The following is a 23,261-nucleotide window of genomic DNA, read 5'->3' on the forward strand; positions in this document are numbered from 1 at the left end:
CTTGGACTGCAAGTCCATCCTAAAGGTAGTCAGTCCTAAATATTCATTGGAAGGACTGATGCTAAAGCTGAAACTCCAATACTTTGGCCAGCTGATGCAAAGAACTGATTCACTGGAAAAGACCCTGATGCTGGGAAAGATTGAAGACGGGAGGAGAAGGGGACAACAGAGGATGAGATGGTTAGATGGCATCACTGACTCAATGGACATGAGTTTGAGTAAACTCCAGGAGTTGGTGATGGACAGGGAGGCCTGGCGTGCTGCAGTCCATGAGGTCGCAAAGAATCAGACACAACTGAGCAGCTGAACTGAACTGACTGAGTGAATGAAAAGTTAATGATAAAACCTAATAATGCTGCTTTGATTGGCAGGCTATCTACCTACTCTTTAGTATATGATCATCTATTGTTGATTTTTTTCCCATGAAAAAGCACCCCTTTGCAGTCACACATCTTATTTTTTCTTATTTCCACTAAAATATAAGAATGGCTAAAAATTAGAGCCTGTCAATTTTAACATTTCTATAAAGGCAACATCTAAACAATGTTTTTAAGATAAATATTGTAGGTTACCTACTCGCTTCTAAAGAAGCAACCAAATGACTACTTAATTTTTTTTTTCTTTTCATCTAGATGTTATGGCATTGGTTAGAAACAGTCTACCTATCATTTTACCATTTCCATGTGAGCAAAACAGTCTTCCCTTTATATCCTCACCCCTTTTTGGTATATTTTACCCATACTGACTTCTCTCTAGAGACGGGATGGATTTTTTTTTTTTTTTTTTTTTTTTGTGGCTGCCCCACGTTGCATGTGAGATCTTAGTTCCCAGACCAGGGATCAAACCTGTGCCCAAAGCAGTGGAAGCACAGAGTCTTAACCACTGGACCACCAAGGAAGTCCTGGGATGAATTTTTACTTTCATTAAGGTATTACAGACATCTTTAATTTGTTCTTCTATATAAAGAAATATAAATGTTACTGTCTCTGGCAGAGCCAGGAGGAAGGTCAAGTTGCAGTCAGAGGCTTTGCATCAGAATATGCTTGGAGGCCAACACCTAGTGTATTTATAATGGAAGTTACTTCAATTGTTAAACAGACTCATGCAGAAACACATGTGTGTGGGCGTACATGCACGCACACACACACACACACACACACACACACACACACCATACCACACTACACTATACTCATAAGAACCACAGCCATCATATCTGAAAAAGTGAAAGTGTTAGTTGCCCAGTTGTGTCAGACTTTATGTGACCCCATGGACTCCTCCACCAGGCTCCTCTGTCCATAGAATTCTTCAGGCAAGAATATTGGAGTGGGTAGCCATTCCTTTCTCCAGGGCATCTTCCTGACCCAGGGATCGAACCTGGGTCTCTCACATTGCAGGCAGATTTTTTAACATCTGAGCCACCAGGAAAGTCCAGAATATTTGAAAAAGTAAACTTGAAAGTTCAGAAAGTATATGTCTTGATTCAGTTAGTGCACAGAAAAGTAGGGGAGGTACCCAGCCTGGAACTGGGCTTAAAGATACATGTCTTTTTCCTCAAATAAACAAAAAGCTATGACAAAAACAAGGAGAAATGTTTGAGATGGGGACTTTTTTTTTTTGTGCAGGAGAGATAAACATGGTTGCTATCATGCTTTTGCAGGTAACAGCTGTCCTTTAAAGTGTGCTGTCTGCCAACATTTTGATAATGCAGAGGTTCACATGTTTTCCATTCCATTTTTAGGTTGCTAGAAAGACTCTGTTGAAAGCATTCCAGGTCCACTTTTACAAAGGCACAGTGGATATGACATCAGAGTAATCACTATCAGTAGCAAGGTGGCCTCTGAGAGTGGTTTTTTGTTGTTGTTGTTGTTTTTCCATAGCATATATACCTGTTCCCTAATTGCCTCAGGGGGCAAGTTGATAAACTGAAGTGTTTGGTGTTCACTGACTTTCACAGCACTTTGAAAGTCTCATAGCCCAGAAAAATGGAGGGTTGACCATGCTAATATCTCATGTGTTGCTTCTACCTCAGAATATGTGTAAAAAATAGAATTTCAACTTCATAGAGTATTTCTATTTCTCATTTGAATATGACATTAGGTTAACCTGAACATCTTAAGTGGATTTCTAAAATTTTGTAAGTATCAATTTCATAATTCCAAAAAATAAGCATGTGTTTTTCCCATTTCAGAAACAAAGTTGTCTAACTCTTACATATTTTACATAGAACTATATAAAGGCACATTCATCAAGAGGAAAAGAAAAAAAAAAAAACAGAAGTGAGGTTTCCCTCTTAGAAAGTAGAAAATACAATAATTTTCCTCCCATCCACCTGAACACTGGGAAAGTATGACAAGTTTTTTGATCTTACAATGCCGGATACCTAGTAAGCACTTAGGGAATCTTGTTAAAAGAATTATAATGAATATGCTTCTGAAACAATTTGAGTTTTTTGCCTGTAAAAGCCTACTTTCAGCTTTCAGCGTGGTAGCTTTGTGAAGAGGCATATATTTAGTTCATAAGTGGTTCACATACATTTTTTTCAAATTAAAGCAAATCACAGCTATTTGGTTGGAGTAGCAAGGACCCAAGAGTTCAGAAACCTTGGCTACATGTGAGGCACCAATGCTAAATGGCAAATGACTTGAGAAAGTGACTCAATTCTGTTAGGTCTCAGTTTCCCCATGAGTGAAATGATTGGTTTGGAGCAGGTTACTTCTGAGAGTCTGGGCTTCCCAGGGGGCGCTAGTGGGAAAGAACCCACCTGCCAATGCAGGTAGACATGAGGTGTGGGTTTGATCCCTGGGTCAGGAAGATTCCCCTGGAGGAGGGCATGGTGACTCACTCCAGTATCCTTGCCTGGAGAACCCCATGGACAGAGGAGCCTGGCAGCCTGCAGGCCATAGGGTTACACAGAGTTGGATACAACTGAAGCGACTTAGCACACATGTACTCACTTCTGATAGTCCACATAGCTTCAAAATTCTACAACTGAACGACTCAAATTAAGGAAAATGGAATCTAAATTTCACAAACACTGACATCATGCCTACTGTATGCTAGGCAATATTATGAGTGTTTTACACCATATATAGTCATATAATAATAATAAAGTATACACTGTGCATGGGGTAGCATTTTGGATACTGTAAAGTATAAGCAAATGATAGTTGCTGTTAAAATGACAGTAATTTTATTAAAGGTCAATATACCACAAATCATTTTTAAAAAGCAGACTAAAGGGCTTCCCCAGTGTCTCAGTGGTAAAGAATCCACTTGTCAATGCAGGAGACATGGGTCTATCCCTGGTCCAGGAAGATTCCACATGCTGTGGAGCGACTAAGTCCATGAGCCACAGCTACTGAGCCCGTGCACCTAGAGCCCGGGAGCCAGGACTAGAGAACCCACCATGATGAGAAACCCGTGCACCGCAACTAGAGAGTGGCCCCTGCCTGCCACAGAAAACTACAGAAAAGCCTGCACAGCAACAAAGACCCAGCACAGCCAAAAATAAATAAATAAAATTATTTAATTTTTTATAATAGCAGGATATTAACAGAAATAATATAATATAGAAATAAAGTAGTTGTTCCATTTAAACCACTCAATGTTAGATGGCAGACATAAGCTATCTAATTTTTATCTGACTAAGAGAATACTTAGTCAGTTATTTGACTAAGAGAATCCCACCTGACTGGGATTCTCAGGTGGCTTAGTGGTAAAGAATCTGCCTATAATACAGGAGACACGGGTTTGATCTCTGGGTCGGGAAGATCCCCTAGAGAAGAGCACGGCCACCCACTCCAATATTCTTACCTGGAGAATCCAGGAGCCTGGTGGACTACAGTCCATGGGGTCACAAAGAGTTGGACACAACTGAGCAACCAAACCACCACCACTACCATACTTAAACTCATTCCAAAGCAAGATACAAAGCTATTACATAAACCACTACCACTACAACACTTAAACTCAGTCCTGTCCACATTTAAAACCATGTCTATGAAATTCTCCACTTATAAAACACAGGATTGAAAAACAATCCAGGGGATTTCCTGGCAGTCTAGTGGTTAGGATTCAGCATTTTCACTGCCCTGCCCTGGGTTCAGTCCCCAGTCATGCAAGCTGCATGACTCATCAAAAAGGAAACAAAATCATCCATCCACTTAGCCAGTTTGATTGATTTGGGATAGTCTTAAGCAGCAAGTATGATAAAAATGGGATTTTCAACACATGAACACAGTAGATATGTATACTGAAAGGATAGCCTAAGGGGAAAGAAAAAAAATTATCCTACATAAGTAAAGTTTCTTTTCTCCTGAAATGTCCACGTAATTTCTCCACTCTTTGAACACTTCCTAACATTAGCTAACCCAACTAACAGGAATGCTGCAGAAAACAGAAACAGGAACTCTGTGAGAAGTTTGATTACCTGTATGGCATCTTGGAGGAGAGGAAGAATGAAATGACCCAAGTCATCACCCGAACCCAAGAGGAGAAGCTGGAACACGTCCGTGCTCTCATCAAAAAGTATTCTGACCATTTGGAGAACGTGTCAAAGTTGGTTGAATCAGGGATACAGTTCATGGATGAGCCTGAAATGGCAGTGTTTTTGCAGGTAAGTATCCCTCTAGCCCCAGAGGAAACAAACCAAGATGGTGGGTGCTGAAGAAGGACTGTCATTGAATTTTCAATATTTTCTGTACATCTCACTTAGATTTATCTTCTCAACTAAAATATATGTGCTTATATCTCCATCTGTTTAAACTATTTCACAAGCATATATTTAAGGGACCATGGCATTGCTTAAATATAAGAGGGATCTGGTAGAGAAAACAGTAGTTATTTACAGCATTTAAAAACTAAGCTATGAGATGTTCAAGAGCCAGCAAAGGAGAGAATTCAATCTCAACATGTCTTTGATGAAAACAATTTAAGTAGGCTTGTCTTTTGTTTGCTTCCACAGAATGCCAAAACCCTGTTACAAAAGTAAGTAATTTTCATTTTGTGAAAAAAAGTGTATTTTTTCATTTTTACCCAAGGCTGTCAAACTTTACACAGTGACAGAAAGTGGGAACTTGTCTTTTCACAGAATTTCTGAAGCATCGAAGGCATTTCAGATGGAGAAAATAGAACATGATTATGAGAACATGAACCACTTCACAGTCAACCTCAATAGAGAAGAAAAAATAATACGTGAAATTGATTTTTACAGAGGTTTGTTATTCTTGTGACCATTTGCCCAAAACTGCAGGTGTGTGAAAGTGGCAGAAGGTTTTGGTGGGAGGAAAGGGGGATTCAGGATCATCTCCAGAATGGATGTCGACAACTTCACAAGGATCATAATCCAACATGAAGCTCTATTTCTTGACAGAATCAAACAGTTTGGATGGTGTTTATTTAGCTTTGCCTATCACAGTGCTTGTTATCATTCTGTTATAGGGCATTAACTCTGGGTCATCAAATATTTAATAATCGATGGTGATGACAATATCTCAACTTCAACCGTACACAACGTATTAGCCATTATGATAATGATGTAAAGTGTCATCAGCTGTAAGGTTAAGGATGAGATAAAAATAAAACATGGAAGACACTTGGATTTAGATACTGGACCATTAGCACTTTCACTAGAGGACGAGAAAAGTGAGTGAGTCATAGAGTAAGTCACACCTGGAAATAAAACTGAGTCTATGTGATCAGATGTACTCAATGAGTTATAAACACATCCCTCTCATCTGGCCCAGAAATGCCACTCTTGGAATTTGATCCTGATGAGATCATTGAAAAGAGAAGCTCAGTTAGATGATAAGGCTCCTTGGCTAGACCACTATAGAGACATGGATTTATATCAGTGTCCACAGATATAACTTTAGAAGTAAATCTTCAGGATGGATCTTCTTTAAAAATTACTTAATATTGTCTATCATTAATATTGCCTGAGGAAATATTAAAATCAGTGGGTTAGAGTGGGATGAATTGGGAGAATTGGGGTTGATATACATACTCTACTGATACTATGTATAAGATAGGTTAGCTGAGAACCTATGGTATAGCAGGGAACTCAACTCAGCACTCTGTGGTGACCTAAATGGGAAGGAAATCAAAACAAGCGGGGACAGACATATACTTATGGCTGATTCACTTTGCGGTACAGCAGAAACTAATACAACATTATAAAGCAGCTATACTCCAAAAAAATTCATTTTAAAATAAACTGCATTGAAGACAGGCAAAAAAAAACAAAAAAAAAACAGTGGGTTACAAAGAGTCACAGTGTTATCTGTGGCAAAAATCATCCTTCACTGAACAAAGGAGGTGAGAAATTAAATAGGACCAGGGTTTTGTGTGTCTTCTGACATAAGGTAGAGATTTGCTTTTCCATTTAATTTGACAGAAAAAAGTAAGTGACAGTCCCAGCCCTCCAGGAACTGGCAGATGTGACAAAGCATGAGAGATATGGGAACAGGCTCTGGGGGTCAGGCGGATGGTGCATGGTGGTCGCGAGGACCACACTTTGAACTGGGGAGGGGAGCAGGCAGGGTGGCGATGACTGAGACCACTTGCACAGCATCATGTCCACATTTAAGTGCAAGTGCAAGCGCCTTGCTGCTGTCGAGTGTCTGATGGAGAGGATTTCCATAGCCCTGACCTTAATCTGAGCTACAAATATTGGCCAGTCATGTTTCTCATGGCCGCAGTGGTAATTATAACAGTATGAAACCGCATTACCTTATCAGAGGATGAAGACGAAGAAGAAGAGGGAGAAGGAGAAGGTGAAGAAGAGGGAGTAGATGTGGAAGAGGTGGAAGACCTCCGGACTGAGTCGTCAGGGGGAGATGAGAGTCCAGAGAAAGGCATGGAGCCCTCTCCACCGACCTCGGAGCTCCAGGCTGCCCCTGAGGCACCCCCAGTTTCCTCTCCGGACCCCCCTCCAGCCCTGCTACCTGCTGTGGAAGCCCCGGTGACACAGGTAACTCAGTTCTGAGTTCCCTCTTGCAGGACATGCAGGTGTGCCTCCTTGCTTAGCAGCTCAAACAATTTATTCTACCTCAAGGAAAGGAAACACTATGCCAAGCGTTTGTGTATGGAGGACACGAGATTTTAGGGCCATCACAGTGTCAGGGAGAAAGTCTTCTAGGGCATTCAGCAGGGTCTTTGTGGTTATAACCAGTTGACAAGACTCAGTTTCACATAATTTTCCCACCCTCAAATCTGAGGCAATCTATGGCAATTGTGTATGTGTGTCTTAACATGTGAATTCAGAGAGATGAGAGCATGGCATTGACTCTTAGTATAGATACAGGGTATAGGTTGAGAGATTAAAATGGTTCTATTTTCAGAACTTTGAATTTTCTGTAGGTAATAAAGAAACTAAATAGAGAAACCATGCTAGTTTCTGTCTCTGTTGCTTACCCTGAAACAGAACTATAGCTTTTCGTCAATGGGCAAATAAAGGAAGCTGAGGTTTCCTATTTCTCTGGCATTTGATGAAATGATGTGTTGACAGAATTGTTTTTAAAAATTTCTTAGGAAATTAGCTCATCCCAGACACTGTCTGTGGCTGTCCTATGACTGACTTTATGTTTTCTAAGATGTCACTTTGACAGGTCCCAACCCGTTGAGTTTGTGGGCAATGAAGACTTATATAAAAAAAAGTCTGGGTTTCAAAGTGGATTGGAATTATCTATAGAAACAAAACTGCAAAGAAGGAACTCAGAGATGGAATTATATCTTATGCTCTGTCTCCATAGGAAACTAAGCTAAAAGACTATTTATAATTCCCGGAATCTTGAAATTCTGGGTGTACCAATTGCACTGAAATCGAACGGGATGTGATAATTAAATGACAGCTGGGTTTGATCAACTAGATTTCAATTTGGAGTTTGAGAAAAGAGGTTTTGGGGGACCCATGTATAATACAAAAAATTAATTCTGGTCAATAGTTTGCCATTCTGGTCAATAGTTCTTCCATTATCTGCTATTTTATAAGCAAACTTTGTTCTAGGCCTCTGCTCTCTACCTGACCAAGGCCACAGTCTAGTGAGACAAGCCCAAGAAAGAAGAGCGGGCACAAATAGATGCTGAGATAAGAATGCTGGCTGCATTCCTTGCCCTGAGCCCTTGGAGGGTGGGCTGAGCTGAAACACGCAAAAGATCGGGCCCACACACAGAGAGCTATCCCTTTGCAAGCCTGAAGGGAACTAAAATCCACTGCTTTTCTCTTTTTTTGCTTTTGAATTTACCCATCCTGTGAAGGGGGAGGTGGTGCCCACTGGCTCCCAGCAGACCACAGAGTCTGAAACTCCAGTCCCAGCAGCAACGGACACTGCGGATCCCTTGCTTTACCCTAGTTGGTATAAAGGCCAGACCCGGAAATCCACCGCCAACCCACCTTCCGCCCCAGGGAGCGGAAGTCTCGGGCGCGTAGGGCCTTCAGCTTCCGAGGATGCGCGTGCGCGGAAGGTTGAAGGGGCGGAAGCCGCAGCCAGGGAGAGGGCAGCAGTGAGTGGTAAGGATGCTAGCTCACCTGCAGCTACTTCTCAGGTTAGTGTCAATGAATGCTCTGGGGTCTGAATGCTCCCTGCGCCGCCTGGTCCCGCTGGGATGACAGCAAAGAGGAAGGGCTTCTGAAGGGGCGGAGAGAACCTGGGGCCTGGGGGATAAGGGGAACAACTCATCTACCCCAAGTTGGCTTGTTTTTCAAAGCCTGACATGAAGTGAAAGAGACACCAATTTGACTTCATTTTGCCCGTGCGTGGCGACTTCACACCTGGTTGCCCAGGGGCGGGAGTGCAAGCGGGCCTGGCCCCTTGGCATGCAGGTGAAAGCTGCTTGTCTGCAGTGACTGGCTGGCGTCCCTGGTCCTCCTCTGCACTGGCCACTGGCCCTTGTTGGGCCTTTTATGCGTCCTCTTTTAGCTTCCAAAGACTAATCACTTGCTTCTGTGTCGTTCCCAACACCCAGCAGGCACGTTTGAGTCAAGTTCTATGTCGGCTCTGGAAAATAACCTCTGATTCTTGGGTTTTGGTTTTGGGAGTGTGCTGGTGAAGGCTGGACAAAGATAGTTTTGGCTTAATTAAACTGGTGCTTCCTACGCATGTGCTGCTGGAAGCAGAAAAGCACATCGACTTCCCTCCTTTGGAATTTTTTAAGGGGCCCTTTAATGCCTCTTTTTTTTTTTTTTTTTTCCTTACCAAAATGCAAGTTTGAAGTTCACTTCTTTTTTCTAACACTGGGATAGATGTTTGCATGGTTCAAAGATTCCATAGAAGAAATCTTCTACAATTTCTTCACAAGGAAGAATGTTCATGGTTACTCCATACCCATGAGTATTCTTAAATGACGTGTGGGTGTTGCCCAGACAGGGGCTAACGGAAAAAATATGCTCGAGTTCCGTGCTCCTGGGTCATCAGGTGATTTCAACAACAAATAGCATTTTTTCAAAAATCATAAAATTCTTCCTATCTTAACTATCTGCTCAAGTGAACCTCGATTTCCATGAGGTAATAAATGGAAATGATTTTTGGAAAATTCAAAGATGGACATGCTTTCGTGCCATGTATTTATTTTCACGAATGAAAAATGACAAAAAAAGATATGTTTGGTGTGAGGAAACCTTTGAAGGTTGTTTTAGGTTGTAAAAAAAGTGGAGTAGAAAGTTTTCTAAAAGATGGATGGGAAGTTTATTTCTGGAAAGTTTATGGGATTCCCTACATACTTAGTGGACATTGAGTCAGGCAGAAAAACAGTAATACAATAACCCAAGATAGGAGCACAATCGAAATGAAAATGAAAAATCCATCTGAATGAGGATGAAAATATTATTTGTGATAATATCAGTGAAGCTTTCTTCTTGTTTTCTCACAGGAGTTAGGAATCTGCCTAGCACTTGTGGCTTTTCTTATACTTCACTACATCTGGCGTCAGATTCAATGCTTGATTTTTACTTTAATGGGTAGGAATCTTTTCTTTTCCCTTGACTAACATCTCATGTAGCTCTTCCATAATGTTTCTCTTCTGTAGGCCCAGAGATGACTTTCTCCCCCAATTCTGAGGCTCTGCCAATCTAAAAAGAACCAAGTTCCCAAGCACTACTCGTGGCCTCACAGCCCCTTCCTGAAGAGAATCACTCCGTCATCTAATCCTGCGTGGAAGGGGATCCTGACTCAGAACGAGACTCATTGGGCAATTATTCAGTAATCCAGTGGGAGTGGACCCTCCATAATAGCCACAGAAAGTGTTAGTCACTCAGTCCTGTCCGACTCTTTGCGACCCCATGGACTGTAGCTCACCAGGCTCCTCTGTCCATGGGATTCTCCAGGCAGAACAGCCATTAGAGGAGGCCATTTTCCAAAGGTGTCCAGAATGCTGTGAGTAGTCTGTGCTCTTAGATGGATGACCAGCAAAGGCCTCATACAGGACTATGCAGGTTTCCATCAGTTCAGTAGCAGCATGTCATCTGCCTCACCAGAGAGGTACCCAGGTGGGCAGGTAACTGCTTTGGTGGGCAGGTGGACCAGGGGACTTCTGGTTCTCTCTGCACCCTCAGAGTCCACAGTGTCTCTCCTGAGAGAGGGGAGCCCAGGTGCAGTCACATAGGGGGCATTTTGGCCAAGTGAGATCTGAACGAATAAGGAGCCAGAGGGCCAATGTTCATTTACTGGCTATAACAAATTAGAACCAAAGAGAAGTCATAAAGCCAACAGAGAGTATACTATTTTTGGTATGTTGTCTCATAGTCAAGCCTTTTCTTGATGACTGTTAGGAGGTTTAGGGACTAACCATCTTACTCCTTTCGTAACCTTTTGAATGTTATCAGCATCATGAATCATATTTAAAGATTTAAACCCCACGTACTTTTGAGTAAATGACCCTGCTGGACCTGAGACCCAGTTCCCTGTGCCCGTAGCTCAGAAGTGATCCAGGGTGACCGGAGCTGAAAGGGCTCAGCTATTTCTGGCTCGCTGACTTTTCCCGGGTTGACACTGATTCTTCTGGAAGCTCCCCTCCTAGCTCCTTTCTGCCTCATTAGCTGTCTACTCAGCGATGGCAGTAGGCCCCCCATAGGTCCCTGTCATGCCTATAACTGTGTGTGAATGGCACCTACCCCAGTGTCTAATAGCCATAACCTGTGTATTATAGAATGTTCTGAGTGTCTTTGTCAGCTCAACGGCATAACTCCTCCTCCTGTCATTTGTGATGAACAGCAGTGGGAGGAAGTTATTGGCCATGGGCTCAGTGGGACAAATGGGGAGGGAGAGAAAAGTCCGTGCATAACTGGAATATCCTGAATAACTGTGGATCTGAATAATTGTCTGAAGAGTTCAGTTTATATTCTGAGAGTTCAGGTTTGGGAGTTTGTTGCCATATGTCCTTGTAATGCTTCTCTGAGGCTGCGGGGGGAAAGTCATGCTTCTTGTCTGCTGTCCATTGGAGCCCATGTCATGGATGCTGTCATTCACATGCCTGTCGTGAGGGTGAGGCAGGGGGGTGGGGTTGTAGGTATAGGGTATGATGAATTGACTTTCACTACTGCCAAGAACCTTGGGTAGTACTTGGTGTTTGAGAAAGAGCCTTTCACCTAGAGAAGGGCACCTGTTTATGATGGAGGACTACTCTTTGATCCCTGCCTGAAAGGGGGTATGGACAGATTAATAGAGACCTCAACACAGCATCAGATTCCCCATCCCTGTGAAGGTTTTGCAGGCCTGATTCACCTTCAGTGCCTCAGAACTCAACTCACTAGATATTTGTCCAATGCAAGGTCTTATGAAAACTAAAGTTAAAGGTATAGAAGTTGGCGGAATTTAGATAAAGGTATATAAATTGGTATATTTAAATGGGCTCTATATAAGGTGGTTACAGCTCTTATTTAATTATATTGTGGGATAAACAAGGCTTCCTTGGTGGCTCAGAGGGTAAAGAATCTGCTTGCAATGCCCGAGACCCAGGTTCAATCCCTGGGTCAGAAAGTTCCCGTGGAGTAGGAAATGGCAACGTGCTCCAGTATTCTTGCCTGGAAAATTGCTTGGACAGAGGAGCCTGGCAGGCTACAGTCCATGGGGTCACAAAGAGTCAGATATGACTGAGCGACCAGGCATGCAATGCAAAGTTAGCTTGTTAGAATTTCACACTTCGTTAGTCTTTCCGTGAACATCTCCTTGATTCACTGGTGGTCTTATCTCTTTTAACCCATCCTGGGAAATAAGGTGGCCTTAGAATGACAGAAGCATCTCAGGCTCACTTGCTAATCTGTAAACTCACTTGAGCCCCATCAGCAGAACCACAATCCATTTAAGAAGGAAGATGTTTCCTGGTTCTTGCCTCAGGGACATTCACACAGTGAAAACTACCCTGTTCTTGCTGTCTGTGATTTCTGATGCCATAGCATGTACATTCTCTCTTCACCTAATGACATAGGCAGATTATGTGTTAGAAACTGGTGATGGCAAAAACCGGACGCCAGCTCTCTGCATGGGTGGTGACCCGGGATTCTGCTCTTTGTTAGATCAGAGGCACACTGTTGCCTTCCCCACCTTGGTTCTCCAAGAAGACTAACTGCTCAGCAAGGTTTGAATTCAGGCCTGTGTCACACTGTGCAAAGGTCCTATACATTAGCTGGTCTTTAGCTGCAAAATCACCCTCAAAGTTCGCACCCTTCTAGACCCTGCCTGTTGTACACTCAGACAACACAAAGAGTTTGGTGGCAATTATATCTGATCTACTTCCTGTGTTAATTTTTAAATATTTTTTTAAGAAACTGCACCATGCCCCAGTCAACCTCAGAAGACAGGGCAATGATAAGTGGGGAGGGCACTGTGATCAGGTTGGCTGCGCTTGAAAAGCAGCCTCTATGAGCCTCATCTACACTGCTTACATGCTAATTGCACCTGAGTGTTAGCACAGGTTCCACCCCCATGCCCACCAGGACAACTGGAATTTTTATTGGGAATATGTGTGGCAATTAGATTTTCCTAGAAGCAGGAGCAGCAACACTGAAAGCCCCTCCACATTCCCCTTCACCCTTCCCAGTGAGGTTTAGTGACTGTGGTTGGAGAAATTTGTCCAAACCACTTGATGGGAACAGGGATATCCGGAGAAATGTCTCCCTGCTTGGTAGATTAACTTGGCAGCTGCTCTGGCTGACACTCGAGCTGGACCCTGGCAGCTGCCTCAGGGTCAGAGGACCCCAGCCCCACACACATACACACACACACGCACACAGAGAGCCATTTGCTGTGAAGATGGGGTTTTTGACATTAAAAATCTCTGCCATTTCTGCCTCGTAAAGAACCACAGCTCACATATTTCACCAGAGCACGAAGCTGTAGTTGTCAGGGACCCTGAAAGCTTTTACCATATCATAGCTATTCGTAGTTGCAAGATTAGAATATCCACTTTCCACCGCACATTCCTCAAGCCTGAAAATAGATGAGCAAGTTGGTTAGAAACTGTGCTAAGGCCTGGGGCTCAGGAAAGATCTATGAAATCAAGAGGAAGGACTTCAGTTCAGTCCCAACTCTGGGCACTTAATTTCTTTGAGCCTCAGTTTTCTCATGAAGAAAATGAAACAACTGCTTGATGAAAGGATTCATCTATTTGCACAACATCAGAGAGTGAAAAATCTGGTACTAAAAATCTTATAAATTGTTTCAGGATGTTTTCATTGGGAGGGTTATGAACTTAGACCTGACAGATCATTCTGGCAAATGTAATAATAATAGATTTAGATAGCCTACTACATTTCCCCAAATGTATTTCTTGCCTTGAAGCTATTACACAAATCCCTAATTCCCAGACTATCTCCACATCTCCTGGACACCAATTTAGCTGAATGTTTACACAGCTGTGATTACCCTTTCAGATTCCATAAACCCCATAAAATCCAGGTCTGAAGTCTACCTACTGGTGCTTCAACCTCATGGCCCAGTAGAACAAAGGACTTAGAATGTACACAGTAAATGTAGTCACAGAAGATTAGATGAATGAAGGGATGAAAAATAGTGTGATTTTTTAAAATTTACCTTTTTTAATTGTAAGGTTCAGTAGGTTTTGACAGGTATGTAGCATTGTGTGGCTACAGGCCACAGTAAAGCTATAAAGTATTTCTATCCTCATGTGCCATTGCAGGTAATCTCCTTCTGGCATCCCAGCTGCTATTTTGCTGGTCATTGTAGTTTCACCAGTTCTAGAAGATCATATAGGTGAAAACATCCAATATACAGGCTGTTGTGACTGGTTTTTTCACTTGGCATATCATTCTTGAGTCATCCATTTGGTTGCATGTATCAGTAGCTCATTTCTTTATATTCCTGATTAGTATTCCATTGTATGGAGGTTTTCCAGATTTCTTTTTTAATTGGAGGATAATTGCTTTACAATGTTGCCTTGGTTTCTGCCATAAGACATGAATCAGCCATAATTACGATTTTCCAGATTTCTTTCTGTTTGATTTTTGGTTTGATTTCATTGTGGAGAGAGAATATTGTCTATATGGTTCCAGTTTTTTTAAAATGTACTAAGCTAACTTGGTGAATGTTCCATGTGCTGTTGAAAACCTTGTATTTTCTGTTGTTGCTGGGTGGAATGTTCTATGAATGTCCATCAGGTCAGTGAGTGTTGTTCAGTTTCATTATATCCTCACTGATTTCCTATGTACTTGTTTTATCAATTACTAAGAGAGGAATTTTGAGATCTCTGACTGTAATTGTGGATTTGTCTATTTATCCTTGCAGTTCTATCAGTTTTGCCTTATGTGTTTTGAAACTCTGTTTAGGTACCTATATTAGCATTGTTATATTTTCTCGAAGAGTTTATCCCTAGGAACGTGTTAAAAAAAATAACTCTTTGTGTCTGCCTGCTTGAATGGGTTCACATATACTATTCTTTAAGGTAGGGTAGAAAAGTTAGAGGACAGATGGGGGTAGCCTGGAGGAGGAAGGTACTGACAAAGCTTAACCTGTTCTAAACAGCTGGCCACAAGAAGACTCACAGCCTAAATCCAGCACGCCTGTCTCCCCTTCCTCCCACAGCCAGCAACAAGGCCTAGCAGAGCAAGGTCTTGACAGCCGAGGTGCCTGATGCTTTTAAGTGACTGGGCTCAACTTTACAATCTGATGATTAAGGTCTTTGGGGCCCTATTTTTAGTGTAGATGTAAATTGCTTTATGAGCTAAGATGTCTGTACATTTTAATGACATGCTTCTGTCCCAGTTCACTCCTTGTGCTGTCTACACCAGTTTCCACAGGACTGCAGAGCCCCCCCCCACTCCCCCCACAGCATGGGCCAGGGCCTTCCAACCCTGGGCTTGTCCTCTTGGCTGACAAGTTTCCCCACCCAAGGACTGACAAGAAGGTGCAGGTGGTCCTTCCTCCTGTCCTGAGGTTTGTCAGATGCTTCCCTTAGCATATATCATGATTTCAGAGACAGAGCATCGGGGACAATGTGGGTGACCCACACCTTTGGATTCTCTACCCTAAAACAGCAAAAGCAGTGTGTGGAGGGCAAGTCCGGAGCAGGAAGTGTCTCCAAGGAAAACCAGCCCGTGGCCATCTTAGTTCCCAGCTCCCGTTCCATAAATGTTGTCCTTTGAGGTTATAAAGGTGCTCCTCCAGGGAAAAAAAAAAAAAAAACATTTCTTGAAGAGGGAAGAAAAGAAGAAAGAAAGAAAGGAAGAGGGAAAGAAAGAAACATGGTACTAGCCAAGATTCTCTTCTCTTCTTGAAGCCCAAGGTTTATTTCCTAGACTCTCAGAAACCAATACATGTGTCCCCAGACCTGAGATCTTATCAAATTTCCCTACCTAAGATTTAGTCTCCTTGAAAATATCCATATTTTCTTAAACTGGGATGAACAGTAGCCAGTGTTCCAAGGAAAAGCAGGTATGTGGAGCTGTGGGTCCCCACAAGATATCACATGCAAAAAGATAAAGTAATTTTCATGCAAATAACCTTTGAGACCAAATCATTCAGTCCGATTTGGGTAAATATCAAGTCCACCTGCCACTAGGGACTCAGTGGTGAGCGATGCCTGAGGCAAAAGCTTCTTTCCTGCATGAGATTAATTTCACAAGGTACCAGAGAATGTTTTAAAAAATAAAGCAGTAGACCAAGAATATGATTTCCCATGAGTGTGACTACAGGTCCTATGTTCTTTGAAATGATCTATTTAATTTTCCAAAACAAACTGAAATGAATGAAAATTTAACTATGTTCTCTAAATTTAATTGAGGGATTCAGGGTGTCAAATTATTTTCAAACAGAAATCTCTACTGAGAGCAACTGCTTGTGTTATACAAATTAGGAGATTCAAGCTTATGAATCAAATCACTGATAAGCCAGGCACCCTGACTATGCTGGAATTTCACTTGGTAAAAATAGAGAAAAAATGATCAGCACTCAGGCCTACATTTACTGCATAATATTATCCAGGACTTGATATTCCTGGAAGTTATAAGAAGTTCTGATAATGAAATGCAAGCACTTTTACATAGAAAAAATTTTGGAGAGAGGAAGGATTTTATTTAAAGAAGTAAGTTTTAATGAGACTATTACATTAATATTATTATTGCTTTTTCATTTGTATCCTGCAACTGCACTTTTCTCTTTTTTTTCCCCCCTACTGGGAAAGTGATATCCTAGCAAGTGTCAATTTGGGGGCTTTTCTAGAAGGGGCTTCCCTGGTGACTCAGACAGTAAAGAATCTGCCTACAATGCGGGAGACCTGGGATCAGTCCCTGGGTTGGGAAGATCTCCTGGAGAAGGGAATGGCTACCGACTCCAGTATTCTTGCTTGGAGGATCTCATGCACACAGTAGTCTGGTGGGCTACAGTCCATGGGGTCACAAAGAGTCAGACATGACTGAGCCACTAACACTAGAAGAGAAAAAACAAAATCTGTACTAAAACTGTAGGCTATATTTCTCAAGATCAAATAGCTTCCTTAGTAATAGTCACTTGAATAGGAAGCTGAAATGGATGTATCTGTTTTAAAGAGGGACATGTAATGTAAATTACGTGTGAGCAGTGTAATGAATGGAGAAGGCAATGGCACCCCTCTCCAGTACCCTTGCCTGGAAAATCCCATGGACGGAGAAGCCTGGTAGGCTGCAGTCCATGGGGTCGCTAAGGTTCAGACACGACTAGGCGACTTCACTTTCACTTTTCACTTTCATGCATTGGAGAAGGAAATGGCAGCCTACTCCAGTGTTCTTGCCTGGAGAATCCCAGGGACAGGGGAGCCTGGTGGGCTGCTGTCTATGGGGTCGCATAGAGTCAGACATGACTGAAGCGACTTAGCAACAGCAGCCGTGCAATGAATTCATTTCCCCTGGCAACATGTGCCTGCAGTCCCACAATTCCATGAAAAGAGTAACATAGGCACCTGGGAGAGCTTTCTGGGGGAGTTGTCATGACAAAGCTACTTGAGTTTTACTTCTGTAGTTTTTTTAATGTTTGTTATTCTGTTCTAACCTAAGGCCCTTATTAGTGCTGTGCACCCTGTGGATTTTTCTCCCTTTATTTATGTATCTCAGTGATTTCCATGAAATGCCTTTTCCCCACTAGAACCCACAGGGAAAGAACAAATCCACCACTGTTCAAAGCATCTGAAAAACCAGTGCCGTGTGGCAAAGGCTATAACTAACGTGCACATTGCTCTATCCTGTGCAAAGTCTTTCACAGATTCTCTCATTTAAACCTCATAACAACCCTGCACCGTAGGAATTTTTTAACTTCCTCACTTTTAAAATTTGACATTGTTTCTGTTATTTTTTCATAAAATTAGTTTTGTTGAAGTATAATTGATTTACAGTGGTGTTAACGTCTGCGGTACAGCAAAGTGATTCAGTTATTATAAAACTTCCTCATTTCTAAGTAAAGGATCACAGAGGGTGAGTGACTTGCTCCAAATTATGGAGCAGCTGGGAGCCTGGTGCTCAGTGACCCCTTGTTCACCACCACGAAGTGCGTGCCTGCAGTAGAATGGAGGTCACACCCACATCTAGGGCAAGTGGGTGAATCCCCACTTTATCAGGGTTGATGTGATGGAAGCAAAAACAGTGTGACCAAGGGTTCTCTGCATTGACTCACCCCTCGCGACACTGGCACAGACAGGTCAGTTCTAGGCACCTACTCGCTGCACCCGTCCTTCAGTTGCTGAGCCCCCTCCGCCCCATCTCTGACTTGTGGGGGTGGAGTCAGCCTATCTCTCATGCTCAGCAGCTCTGGCTGCCTCTTTTCCCTTTGGGGTTCTGATCTCAGCACTTTATCTTTAGAGTTACTCTGAGCCAGTTCCTCAACCATCCTGTGTTTTCTCGTCCATGAACTGGGCATAACAATACCATTGACCTCCCATGGCTCTTGAGGAAGACCTATTGTTTCCTTCACACAATGCAAAGAAGTCCTATCTGTGAGGAGTTGATAATCTAATTAGCATCCTTTGTAATAAAGTTCTCCTTTCAGAAAGGCTGAGCACACACACTCTGCTGGACACATAATGGCAGGTCCATGCCTGAGAAGAAGGCTGACTGTAAATGTCTGCAAAACTGTGACATCGACATATTCACTTCTCCTTCCTGCCCCCCACCCCAACTCCCTCTATTCCTAGAGGCCGTGTTTGAAACAGCCCAAAGTCAAAGTCCACCAGTCAAAGTACACCAGACATCTTCCTCCAGGTTAAGAAAAAGGAGTGAATTTAATTTCTTCTTGTTTCATAGACCTGGTTTCTGATCTTCCCTAACTGAGCAAGACAGAGGCAGCTAAAGGCAGTGAAGCCCCCAGATCCGCTCCATCCATCCCTTCCATCCCTCAGTGCTCACAGCTGTGAATTCTCCTAAGGGGAAAAATGCCCTTTAGTGAATGTTTTCCTCCCAGGGCTCCTGGTGTTGAGGGAGGGGAGGGTGTGTCTTCTTTATCCTTTCCTCCAGCGTCCACGGAGAGGGTGCTGTATATTCACAGCTCTGTGCTGCGGTCCTGACCTACCTCAGTGCTCTGCCACTGAGCCGTAAAGACTGTATCCCTGTGACAGAAATGCCCAGGATAGACCTGCCCAACCGAGTTTCCGGGGCTTAGGCTCTTGGCTGTGAGTCACAGACCAGGCCCCAGGCACTTCCCAGCCCTTGATGACTGGCCCAGGCTCTTGGCTGTCCTCTCTTTTCCAGCCTGGAATCCATGATGCTTAAGCTATCCAAGGCCCGAGGTTCAGGAATGCTGAGTAGGGAGCAGCCAGTGCTTGGGTTTAGTCCCTCTGAATAAACACTCTAACCCTGCCCTCAGCATTCCCCCTAACACCTGTTTGCAGCATCTGGCTCTGACTCTCTGACTCAGCCCAGCAGGTGCAGGACAGACCCTGGTGGTCACCCACCCAGCGGCCTCCAGTCTAGCCTTACCCTTCCCACTGTCATTCTTTTAAGGCAGATGGCTTTCATTGTAGAAGGCCAGAGCTTCCTCTGGATTGGCCCAGAAAGACTGGCTTTTAACATGCAGTGGTAACCAGATCCTTCCGTCAGGTAGAATTTGTGATTGCCATTCGAAGCGGCAGAGTGGAGGGAGCCGTCCAAGGGTGGGGTCTGGACACAGTGTCCTCGCTGCCCGCCCCCCTCCTCTTCCCGGCCGGGCATGTGACTGACATACAGCAGCCAGCCCGCAGGGTCAGGCAGGACAATTTCTAGGTAAAGTGGTATCTGGCAGGAGTGGACCTGAAGCTGTCAGCATCCATCAGTCTCTTGGTTGCAATTCAATGTATCTGATCAGTTAGTATCGCTTGGATACGCCTGAGGGAATGGAACATGGGACAGGTACAAGGTAACGGATCAGAATCGTGGGTGCTACAGGAGATGGTCATTTGGAGAAGGGCTGAGGCTGGCACCTACGGAGGCCCTGGGAAGCTGAGAGGCAGCCTGAGGGCACTGGTCACTCATTACAACGACCTGGTGCAGCTCACTCTTTTACTTTAGGCCAGCAAAAAGTAATTCCTCTTATAAACATGGCTACCCTGACTTATGCCTGCATAAACATTAGGAAAGCATCTGTTTCGTTTTGTTCAATCAAGTGGACCAAGGCCTGTAGGTAAAGGCACTCATGCTCAGTCACTAAGCCATGTCTGTCTCTGCTGTGACCCCATGGACTGCAGCCCACCAGGCTCCTCTGTCCATGGGATTTCTCAGGCAAGGATACTGGCGTAGATTGCCATTGCCTTCTCCAGGGGATCTTCCCAACCCAGGCATCGAATCTGCATCTCCTGCATTGGCAGACAGATTCTTTACCACTCAACCACCTGGGAAGCCCAGTATCACTAAGTAAATTTCCACTATTATGCAACCAATCTCCGGAACTTTTTCATTTGCAAAACTGAAACTCTGCACTCATTAAACAACATCTTTCCATTGTCTCCTTCCCCAGCCATTGGCAAGCAGCATTCTACTTTCTGTTTAGATGAATTTGACGACTCTAGATAGTGGGGTGGTACTGTAGCTTTTAGTGACTTGCTTATTTCACTCAGCATAACATCCTCAAGGTTCGCCCATGCTGCAGCAGGTGTCAGAATTTCCTTTCTGTTTAACATTGAGTGGTGCTGGAGAAGACTCCTGAGAGTCCTTTGGACAGCAAGGAGATCAAAACAGTCAACCCTAAAGGAAGTCAGCCCTGAATATTCATTGGAAGGCCTGATGCTGAAGCGCCAATACTTTGGTCACCTGATGCAAAAAACCAACTCATTGGAAAAGACCCTGATGCTGGGGAAGATTGAGGGCAGGAGGAGAAGGAGGCGACAGAGGATGAGATGGTTGGATGGCGTCACCGACTCAATGGACATGAGTTTAAGCAAGCTCTGGAAGATGATGAAGGACAGGGAAGCCTGGCATAGTGCAGTCCGTGGGGTTGCAAAGAGTCAGACACGACTGAACAACAACACTATCCCATTGTATGTATATGCCACATTTTGTTTATTTACCCATTGATGGACACTCAAGTTGCTTCCTCTTAGCTGTTGTGATAGTGCCACTGTAAGCATGAGGGTACAAATATGTGTGAGTTCCTGCCTTCAGATCTTTGGGGTATATACCAAAACATGGAATTGCTGGATTGTATGGTAATCCCATGTTTAAATTTTGAGGAACTGCGATGCTCTGTTACACCATTTTACATTCCCACCAACAGTGACAAGAGTTTCTTTTTCTCCATGTTCTTGCACCTGATTCTTGATGTCTGCAATTAATTAAAGTCTTTTTCAAAGTACCATGCAGAATTCAGGCCAAGCCAACACTGGCCATAGCCTGGAACTGTCCTGTACTCAGGGACAGATTGCCCACAAGCCTCTGGGAGAATGCATGCTCCTCAATCTCCATCAGCAAGAAATGGCGCTAGATGATAACATGAGAAGGATGCTGCCCACACATCACTCAGCCCTGAGTAAAAGCGCCTCTCATGACCCTCCCCTTCTATGCAGGGAAAAGATACTCTAGTACCATAATCTGACACTGCATTAATTCCCTTTCAAAGGACATTTGATAGCAGCAGCAAATAAATCAAAGGAAAATAAAAGGTTTTATGTTTCTGAGTCTGGTTCATGAATACCCAGAATTTCTGGTCAAGTTCATCTGAGAAAAAGAGTCTTTCCTTTGAGCAAAGGTGTATCACCCCCTTCTGCTGGTCTTTTGTGGATCTTGACTGAACTGGGTCTCACAGTTGAGATGGAAAACTCTGTCTCCCTATTCTATCTCCTGGTTTTATTTTATTACTAAAACTCATACTTCTTATCTGAAGCCCTGTGCTGACAGAGCAGTGTTAAATGATGGTTGTAGGTTTGTTCATTTGTTACCTGAGGAAAATGTGTGAAATTTAGAAATAATATGGGACTAACAATCCTTTCTTCCCTTTGTCATGCACCTTGGACCAAACTCCAACTCAGGACAAACTCAAAAGCAGGTAGAGAAGATCAGTGCTTATCATTCTCTGTCCTTTGTTCAGATTCACGGGACATCAGTATTCCTAAGAAACAGCACTTCCTGTGATGAAGGAGAGCCAGCATTTGGAAAACTAAAGGAATGCATATATAAAATTCTCTTGAGGAAGGCTGTAGGGAAAATGTCTGCTTATGATTGAATGCGTGCATGCATGCTCAGTCATGTCCAACTCTCTGTGACTCCATGGACTGTAGCCTGCCAGGCCCTCTGTCCACGGGATTTTTCCAGGCAAGAATATTGGAGTGGGTTGCGATGCCCTCCTCCAGGAGATCTTCCTAACACAGGCATCAAACCTGTGTCTCTTCCATCTCCTGCATTGGCAGACAGGTTCTTTTACCACTGGCGTCACCCGGGAAGAACCTATGATTGAATAGACTGTGCTTATAGAAAGATTTCTAAAATTTTAACTCATTCTTCCTTTATGAGAGAGTCATATATAAAGTCAGGCCACATGGAGATACACTGGACTGGGTGATGGATAGTCATGATTACAACATGCCAAAAGAACTGAAACATACATGATGTCCAGTTCTGAAAAGATGAACATCCCCAATACAACTGTCTTTCTTTACTGAGGGTCCGGCTGTTGTGTATCATTCCTCACAAATAGTCCCCAGGTGATTCTGCCTGGAAGAGGAGCCTCTTCGCTAATATGAGAAAGAAGAAAGGAAGGAAGGAAATGACATTTATGAAGCACTTAATATAAGTAAGTCATGTGCAAAGTGCTTCAGGTACATTATTTATTCAGTCCTTACGACAGCCTTGTGGGATAGGGTACATGCGTGCTAAGTCACTTCAGTTGTGTCCGACTCTTTGTGATGTATGGACCATGGCCTGCCAGGCTCCTTTGTCCATGGGGATTCTCCAGGCAAGAATCCTGAAGTGGGTTGCCATGCCCTCCTCTAGGGGATTTCCTGACCCAGGGATTGAACCCATGTCTCTTATGTCCCCTGCATTTGCAGGCAGGTTATAGGGTGTCATCTCTGTTTTACAGACGAGAAAACAAAAGGCTCAGAGAGGTTAAGTGTCTTGCCCGAGTCATATTGCTAATGAATTGTTATTCTGGGATTCGAAACCAGGCTCAGTCTCTTTGCATAAAACTTCCTTGCTGAGATGGTTGGGGACCCTCAAATTCACATAAACAAGACCAAGGAGACAGTGTGATCACCTACAGATACTCAGAATAATCTCTGCTCTTGGCCCCCACTCTGGCACCAGCCTTTCTTCCCTGAAAGATAGCATTTGTCCATATTGTTAGAAGGAAAAATCTAATAACTGACTGAAATGTGAGGGTGTT

General features: G+C 43.4%; 1 protein-coding gene across 1 annotated transcript in view; it reads left to right on the forward strand.

The window, feature by feature from the left end:
* Positions 1 to 23,261, forward strand: part of TRIM55 (tripartite motif containing 55) — a 58,697-nt gene that overhangs the window by 32,065 nt on the left and 3,371 nt on the right. The window contains exons 6-10 of the mRNA XM_061122825.1: positions 4,385 to 4,618; positions 4,967 to 4,989; positions 5,093 to 5,217; positions 6,741 to 6,973; positions 8,260 to 8,547. Of these exons, the coding sequence (XP_060978808.1) occupies positions 4,385 to 4,618; positions 4,967 to 4,989; positions 5,093 to 5,217; positions 6,741 to 6,973; positions 8,260 to 8,547 (903 nt within the window). The remainder of the gene's footprint in view (positions 1 to 4,384; positions 4,619 to 4,966; positions 4,990 to 5,092; positions 5,218 to 6,740; positions 6,974 to 8,259; positions 8,548 to 23,261) is intronic.

Source organism: Dama dama, chromosome 21 (assembly GCF_033118175.1).
Source record: "Dama dama isolate Ldn47 chromosome 21, ASM3311817v1, whole genome shotgun sequence".
In the NCBI taxonomy this organism is placed as follows: domain Eukaryota; kingdom Metazoa; phylum Chordata; class Mammalia; order Artiodactyla; family Cervidae; genus Dama; species Dama dama.